General features: G+C 30.6%; 1 protein-coding gene across 2 annotated transcripts; it reads right to left on the bottom strand.

Annotated features, from left to right (window-relative positions):
- Positions 1–206: 206 nt before the first annotated feature.
- Positions 207–8,072, bottom strand: LOC111083303. 2 transcript variants are annotated; one of them, XM_022379736.1, is made up of 6 exons: positions 7,784–8,072; positions 6,327–6,388; positions 5,373–5,474; positions 2,926–2,952; positions 2,444–2,521; positions 207–621 (listed from the first exon to the last, which is right to left on the bottom strand). In XM_022379736.1, the coding sequence occupies exons 1-5, from the start codon at positions 8,067–8,069 to the stop codon at positions 2,459–2,461; spliced, it is 540 nt and encodes a 179-aa protein (XP_022235444.1). In that variant the 5' UTR covers positions 8,070–8,072; the 3' UTR covers positions 207–621; positions 2,444–2,458. The 2 variants fall into 2 exon arrangements, with proteins under 2 accessions (XP_022235444.1, XP_022235443.1); XM_022379735.1 differs by lacking the exon at positions 207–621 and adding an exon at positions 1,797–2,051.
- Positions 8,073–8,985: the final 913 nt, after the last annotated feature.

Here is an 8,985-nt window from a genome sequence, read left to right on the forward strand (position 1 = left end):
TATTGATATTTATATTGAGTGAATAAAAAAGAAAATAATGAATTTAAAGAAAAAGAAGCCAGGTGCTTAGGGCACTCGACTCGCAATCAGAGAGTTGCGGGTTCGAATCCCCGTCCCACCAAACATGCTCGCCCTTTCAGCCGTGGGGGCGTTATAATGTAACGGTCAATCCCACTATTCGGTAGCAAAAGAGTAGCCCAAGAGTTGGCGGTGGGTGGTGATGACTAGCTGCTTTCCCTCTAGTCTTACACTGCTAAATTAGGGATAGCTAGCGCAGGTAGCCCTCGTGTAGCTTTGCGCGAAATTCAAAAAATAAACAAACAAACCATAATGTTTACCACATTATAATCTATACTATAAATTGGCTTGTCTCTGTGTGTTCGATGTCCGTGGCGAAGTTTGTCCAACTTCATGACCTCTTATTACCATGACATTTTCAGGGGATCTTGAGTATATCGCAGAGGGGTTTTAAAACAATTTACTTTATTCATTTTAGAATTTTAGGAGTTTGGTCGCCATTTCAATTTCTCCCCTTGTTACTTTCCCAGTGTTCACTTCCAGAATTCTGATTGTCATGAAACTTTCAGGGGTTCTTTGTTATGGTCCAGATATTCAGGAAACCTAGAAGTATATGTTATATAATATATTCAAAATAATTACATTAATATGAAGACACTGAGCAATAAAGTTTTTTTTCAAGAAAATGTTATGCCAGCATTCAGTAAATCTGCATCATGAATGATGTACACGCACGCCGTCAGCCATAACCGTGAAGCTAATGAAATGTATATCACGCGTGGTGTTGAGACTTCGCTAGAAAACATCATCACACGCAAAAATTGTGTAATTGTCTTAAATAGTAACTTTGTGGGTCTACAGAGGCTATCACTTGATTTGATATTTTAGGATATCCGTTTTAGGCACTGTACTAGAAACAAGACATTAAGTGCAAAGAATAAAATATTAACGAGAAAGTTTGTTATTCAAACTCTCGTGTCTCGAATGTCATTTCCCAGTATTGAGTTATTATACCACACAACCTGCGAGCCTTTAATTCAGAGTTACAGCAACTTTTGAGTAGCTTTAGAGACAGCTAACGCAGATAGCATTCGCATAGTTTTGTGTGAAATTTTGAAACAAACAAACAAATATTCTTCATGGATGTATAATATATAACGAAGTTAGCCTTTTCCGCCATGATGCTATACATAATATTATCAAGTTTCTAATGTAGTTCCATATAGCATGACAGGTACGTAGAAAGAATAGACCCTAGAATATGTTATCAAACAAATCAATGTGTAGGTCCATTTTAAATAAGGAAATCCGCCAGTTCAAATTTACTATCCATTTTCATTCCTAGATAAGAAATGTTATGTGAATTTCTTTAGTTTCCTTGAACTGGGCTTACTCATTTCATGTTTTTCTGATGTTTACAATTTTGATCTTAAGTTTAATCTAAATACCCGTATTCACTGTAAACCAGCTGGTTTGTTTGTTTCTTTCTTTCTTTTAGACCAAAGCCACATTAGGCTATATATATATACATACTTATTCTCATTCGTCGAGTATCATAATTCTGACGTACTTATTTTTATTCATTCACCATTTATAATTCTAATTGAAAAACTTATTCTTATTGATTGAATATTCATAATTTGTATAAATGTGTATAAATATATATCTCTATTGATTCGTGAACTGACTTAATGCAAGACAATATCAACGCCATATTTTGAAAGCAGTCATGATTTGATGTGGTGATTTTCTATCTTTTTATGTACACTCGTAATTCGTTGGTTTTCTGTATACTTTATTGTTTATTTGTTTTTTGTTTGTTTACAAGTGCACTGATCAGCTTGAGGCACATACCTTAATTATTAGGCATAAAATAATTCCACGTTACGATCATCAAATCGTGTAAGTTTATTAGCATTTCAATATGCTGCTTAAAGATTATGAATTAACTGGCATTGGAAGCACTGAGATTGAATACAAAAGTAATATATTTGTCTGTGTTTCCTATGTCGTCCTAAAACACTGATTGCATCCTGAAAAATAAAAAGTTTAATCGTTAATGATATGTTGTACTTCTTGATCGAAAATTATTTATTTAGAACAATCCAAATACGTAAACTTTCGTGTAAAATGGAGTATTTTAAAATTATGATAGAATGATATCAATATTCCTCTGCTTCAATAAATATCTCTTTGAACAGACCTATTAAGAGGTATTTTGAGTAATTATAAGATGATGTTCTCATCGAAAGATAACGTTAGGTATATAAAAAAAAATAAAAACTTTGAAATATCGCACTCGTTCTGTAGTATAATGTTCTATTGTTACAATGCCATTCATTGTAAAAACATAATAATTTTTATTATCTATTATAGTTTCACTCATATTTTAATATTTAATTACAATATTTGTATTTCCACTCACCTAAGGCTAAAGCTTTTAACCCTGTACTTGAAGCACACACTGTTTTATAATTTCATTAGCTTCCTCCTCCATTTCCTCCTGGAAATCGTTCGTTATTTTAAATATGAATTATCTCATAATCAGAAACGTATTAATTTATTAACTAATATTTCAGAGTATGTTACATTATGAGCATGAAATAATACTATATAGAATAAAACACATTTACCGTGATTTGAATTATATTTTTATAATGAAAGAGGACCTGGACTTCTAAAACCGTTTTTCTGAAGATGTTAAAGAACTTAGATGTAAAAGCGAGTATACATATAAAATTATAGATTAACTATAATAGCTAAAAAATTAAGTTATTAATTAATAACAGCACCACATAAATAACTTTTTTCTTACTCCTATTTTTATACAGTGACTGAATATAATATGAATCTTCAATTTTGTGATTCTAAATTCAAGTTACTTAAAACATAAAAACTGATACTTACAAATATAGGGCGAAAGCACGTGAGGAACTGTAAATAACAAAAAAAGAACAATAGTAATTTTCTTGTTTGAACTAACTTAGCACACTGTTAACATCCATAATATATTTTTATAGCTTGTACTTCTTATATGAATAATGCTTTAGATCAACTTTTATCTCTCACAGTCCATCCCAACTTTAGTTTTAGTATTAAACGAATAGTCTCTGGACAAGGGCCAGACAAAGGATGGATCTGAAATACCATTTTTACAAGATTCTGGTTTGAGATATGTAACATATTAATTAAAATGAATGTGAAACATTACCTGCAGTTTGATATGATATTTATTTTGATTATAAAGCTTAAGGTTTTACATCACTAATATGTATAATTAAAAGCATTATAAAACGCATTTTTAAGATTTTAATCCGGAAAATCATTAGTTATTTCACATAAAACGGTCCTCAGTGGAACAGCAATAATTTTACGGCCTTGCAACGCAAAAATCTAGGCTTCGATTCCCCGCAATGGACACAATAGATAGTATAATATGGCTTTGCTCTAAAAACAAACAACAAAAATTCACACAAAACAAAGTGCATCAAAACATGAAATTTGTGTGAACTTCCCGAAAAAAAAAAGGAAAACAGTCATGCTACAAACACATCATTTATCCATACAAAAAGCTTCTCAAAAGTTGCTGTAACTCTGAATTAAAGGCTCGCAGGTTGTGTGGTGTAATAACTAAATACTGGGAAGTGACATTCGAGACACGAGAGTTTGAATAACAAACTTTCTATTTAATATTTTATTCTTTGCACTTAATGTCTTGTTTCTAGTACAGTGCCTAAAACGGATATCCTAAAATATCAAATCAAGTGATAGCTTCTTTAGACCCAGAAAGCTACTATTTAAGACAATTACACAATTTTTGTATGTGATGATGTTTTCTAGCGAAGTCTCAACACCACACGTGATATACATTTCATTAGCTTCACGGTTATGGCTGACGGCGTGCGTGTACATCATTCATGATGCAAATCTACTGAATGCTGGCATAACATTTTCTTGAAAAAAACTTTACTGCTCAGTGTCTTCATATTAATGTAATTATTTTGAATATATTATATAACATATACTTCTAGGTTTCCTGAATATCTGGACCATAACAAAGAACCCCTGAAAGTTTCATGACAATCAGAATTCTGGAAGTGAACACTGGGAAAGTAACAAGGGGAGAAATGGAAATGGCTATCAAACTCCTAAAATTCTAAAATGAATAAAGTAAATTGTTTTGTAATTAAATTGAATTATAATGTGGTAAACATTACGGTGACATAAAGATTTCTACTTGTTCAATGGAATATCCTCTATCGAGTTCAACAGGTTTCAACAAATTATTTCGACAGGAATATTTCAAATGATTTTAAAATCACTGTCACTTTTAATGGTAAATTCTGACAGAAACGTCCAACAAGGATTGGCTACGTTTTTAAATACTGAATAATATTAATCTTCCCGCTGCGTTTGATTATTATTATTTACATGAAAATTTAAGTTTCTAAAATTGAAATATTGTACCTTAAAATATTTGTACATGTATCAGAAGTGTTAGTTTTTGTTTGTTTGTTTATGTTTTTGGCACCATTCAACTAGATATCGCATTTGTTAGTAATTTTAGAATCACTGTGAACGATAATTAATCTTTTCAAATAAAAATTCTGATTAAGCGTTGTCGACATATTTCAGTAACACCACAGCATTAATACTGTTATTGGTAATGATTCACATTATTAGAAGTGAACTTGAGAATAATCTAATGGATTTCTGAAACATATTAGCAGTATCACTGCGAAATTTCATCTCATTTTCTAATATAATAAAAGAGATTTAGTGTATCGCCAACTTAAATATTACACATATTATTTAAGCATATTGTCCCACGATGGGACAGCGGTAAATCTACAGACTTCCAATACGATTCCCGCGATGGACACAGTAGATAGTCTAACTTGGATTTGCTCTAAAACAAACTAATTAAACATGTTATTTATGTTACTTTGTTCATGAATTAGGTGTAGAATTAAAGTATGATGACAAAGGACATTAGTGTTATGGTTATACATATATATATACATACTGTAATATAATAAACTAGCAATTCACTGTTTCAACAAAAGGTTAGTCTATTAGGTTTGGCTGGGTATGTTATTCTTCACATTTTGAGCAGCTACAACATAAAGTGACAATAGAAATGATAGATTCAGATCTTTAAAATTTGTTTCAAATGTAACATTCTTCTCAAAACAAACACAAATACAAAATAAAAAAATTGTGAACAAAAATTTGATCATTGAAAAAACACTTCTGAAAGGACAAGGAGTTAGCCTTAAAATACGAGTACAAGTGTTAACTGTTGTTGATTATAAATCAAAATATGTTTAAAAGTACCAAACATAGGAATTTACCATTATTCCAGTCTCTTCGTTTTCACATATTTTCAATATTATATCAACATCTGTCGAACCAGGCATGATTTCATCTCTGCATTTATCAGATTCTCTAATAACCTAGGATGGCAAGACAATAATGATTTTTAGACATTTAAAAACAATTTCAATTACTTGAATAATACTAACTGGTTTGTTAGTCTGAATTCTAGAACTACGTCATGTACTGAAAGCCATTTCATGGCTTTGTTGTAGTTTTGAGATATAAGTGATTAATTGTATTTGACAAACTGATAACAACATTCCAACTTTATTCTATTCTGATGTAAACTTTATTATGGGAAGCTTGTTATCATATAAGAAATATATAATATGTCATAACAACTGGTGTCTATACTTGTTGTGTTTTATTTATTTTAAAGTAATGAGGTTTGGTAGAACAGAACTTCAATTAGCTGTATAATAAGTGTTTTTAAAACCCGATTAATATCTTTAATTGCATAATAACTTCATTTAAAAACTATCAGTTCTAGTGAGCTGTGTAAGGAGTGTTCTAAAGAACTGAACAAGAATACTACAGTTTAAATACAAATTATTAACTATTACCATTTGATTTTTACGTTTCCAGTGAATAAATCGTTATGGGTAGAACGAAGGATTCACTCTTTCTAAGTTTTCATTTTTTTCTAATAATATGTTACAGTTTACCCGCAGAAACCATCGTATGACATGTGATTACTAATCTGACGAAGAAAGAAGACTACCAATTAAGACATGCACTACTTAAACAAAATGATTGCCCATTAATTAATGTACTTACCCAGACTTCTTTAGAAAGATGGCTTTCCATTAAATGATGTACTTACTCAGACTGAGACCTTCTCTAGAAAAATGGCTTCTCATTAAATGGTGTACTTACCGAGATTGAGGCTTTCTCTAGAAAGATGGTTTCTTATTAAATGAAGCACTTACCCAGACTGGAAACTTCTTTTTTGTGCATGCAACGTACTCTTCTATCTGATCAATGTTAAAACCTGAAATAGAAACTCTCAATTAATATGTATATTAACGTTGACTGTTTTAAAAATTCAATTGAAAAATATATTGCGCAGTGAAACTCAAAATTAAAATTTTGTAAATTAATCAAGCGAAATAAACTATTATAGATAGCCTAACTTTTGATCATTGAGTGCTTCCTTTATTTAAATATAATTTTTAAGGAAATAGAAATTTTAAAGAAATTGTGACATCAATCAAAATTGTAACTAGCAACAATTTTCGATATATATATAACTAGCTGACTAAACCATTCAATGCACTTCGAAGATATAGTATCCCCCAGGGTAAAATGGAGGATCAGATGTGAACGCCGACCTATATATATATCATGTCATTCCTTGGGGTCTTTAAGGGTACTTGTCAGATTTGGTGACAGTCGGTCCAGTTGTTCACCAATTATAAGCAAACACACAAAGTCCTTTCTCAAATAATGATTTAGATCGATAAATTACCCGTGAAAAGTACAAAATTTGTTTGAACAACCATATACACGTTCTTTTTAGTTTTCAGATAAATTCATGAAGTCAATCCTGAAAGCCTCCACTTGCAAAATTTAAAGTCATTTTGACAAAATGACTTAGAGGAGTATACAACAATCAAGTAAATATAGCTACAATTGATAACTGTATACATTAATAGGTTGCATCTAGAAAGAGATATATTTTTATCTGTAATGTATTATTAGACTGAGAAAACATTTTAAAATACTGCCCTTTATCCACACTTTTGCATTTATATATAGCATATTAAAGATGGAATTGTGTATAACATGAAAAAATGCATTTAATGTTAGCCCAGTAATCTCGATTAGTTACAAGTTGATAGAAATATAAATTGTTATAGTATGTACGCCATTTACAAGTCAGCAAAGAATGATTACAATTATACTTATCAAAAGGCAATAGTATTAGGTATATTACCTGTTTAAACAATATATCCTTAATCTAGTCTTTTAGGGATTTTCAAGAGTTAGAAGCGGGTATAATAATAGTATTCCAACTAAACTATATTTATAATATGCATTGTCGACGACGCATTTCGCTCAATCCAGAGTTCTTCAGGCCGGCTATGATACAACAAACACAGCAGTGGTCGGAACACTATTTATATAAGCAATTTGACACAACAGCAATTGTCATGATATGTACGCCTTTTACAAGCCGGCGAAGAATGATTCCAATTATATTTGTCATAAAACAAATGACAAATATCTTATGAAATATATAATTGTAATAGCAATATAGCTTAACATAGAAAATCCAATATAGAAATATAAAAGGAAGAAAATAGGTAGTGTGTAGTATAGATACTGGAAGCGTTCCTAACTTTCTATTAGCAAGTGTTTTATAAAACAGAAAACGTATAGTTACCACAGAGCCCCGGCGGAGGAGTTTGACATGATACTGCCTCACTGAGACAGACAACCAAGAGGATACTAAAAAAAACTTTCATTTTAACAAGTCTGTTGTCTGAACGAATAAAAAATAATATTTTTATGTCCTCTAGTTCCTTATATAACAACAGAAGGAGACGATAACGAAGGTTTTTTGCTCTTCTTGAAAAGATAATCTCAGACATAACGTTGGGAAAACTGTTTGGTTGTTCGTCATTAATTCCTGGGTAAAGAGCCAGATGTGTTGAAAACAGAAACTGCATTTATATCAATGACAATTGGTTTTTGTAATTCTAACTAATGGTTTGGACTAGATGTTAAGCAATACCATAAGTTATTTACTACAATATCTCGCAAAATACTGATATGACTGGATCCCAGCTGATCATGTTCGCACGAAATAAAGATTTAGAACTGCCTTGAAATATGTGCGTTCTTAAACATCAACTTCCTTTGGTAACTCAATATCAGCACAAAAGTTACTAATCATGCATTTGTAATCGCATAAAATGTTAACATATAAGAATTACTCGAACATAACAGTATGAAAGCAGAAACAGAAATGGGCAAATATTATATACAAGTGGAAATATCATAACTGAGAAAACAACGCAAAAAATAGAACCATAAAATCTTAGCTAGCAGAAACGTAAAAAGGAATACTACTTCTTAATAGTTCTTTTTTATTACAGAAACTGTTTATACGTAAAAACAATTTCATTTTTCATACATAATAAAGGCATTTTCAAATTATTAATTGCATATTTTTTCATAAAGAAAGCATATTTTCAATTATAACAATTCAATTTCATATTTTTTCATAAAGAAAGCATATTTTCAATTATAACAATTCAATTTCATTTGTAAATCATTTTTGTTTGAAAATATTTTGTTAATATGGTATTTTTTCATGAATTTTTTATAATAGTTCTTTTTGATTTCATAAAATCGTCAGCAATGAGAATATTTTAGTATTCAAACTTATGTGAATCGGCTTCTTTCAAACAAAGCTGGAAGTAAGAAAACAACTCCGATCGCCTCAACAACCATACCAAGTGCTTTCTCGTACTTCTGTCCGCATAGACAACATGAAATTATTGTGAAAGCATAGTTCATATTTTCATAATTAATGAAAATTTTACCGAACAAACACAAGAGCCCGGACAAGCCGTTTAATGA

Source organism: Limulus polyphemus, unplaced genomic scaffold (assembly GCF_000517525.1).
Source record: "Limulus polyphemus unplaced genomic scaffold, Limulus_polyphemus-2.1.2 Scaffold8975, whole genome shotgun sequence".
Taxonomy (NCBI): Eukaryota; Metazoa; Arthropoda; class Merostomata; order Xiphosura; family Limulidae; genus Limulus; species Limulus polyphemus.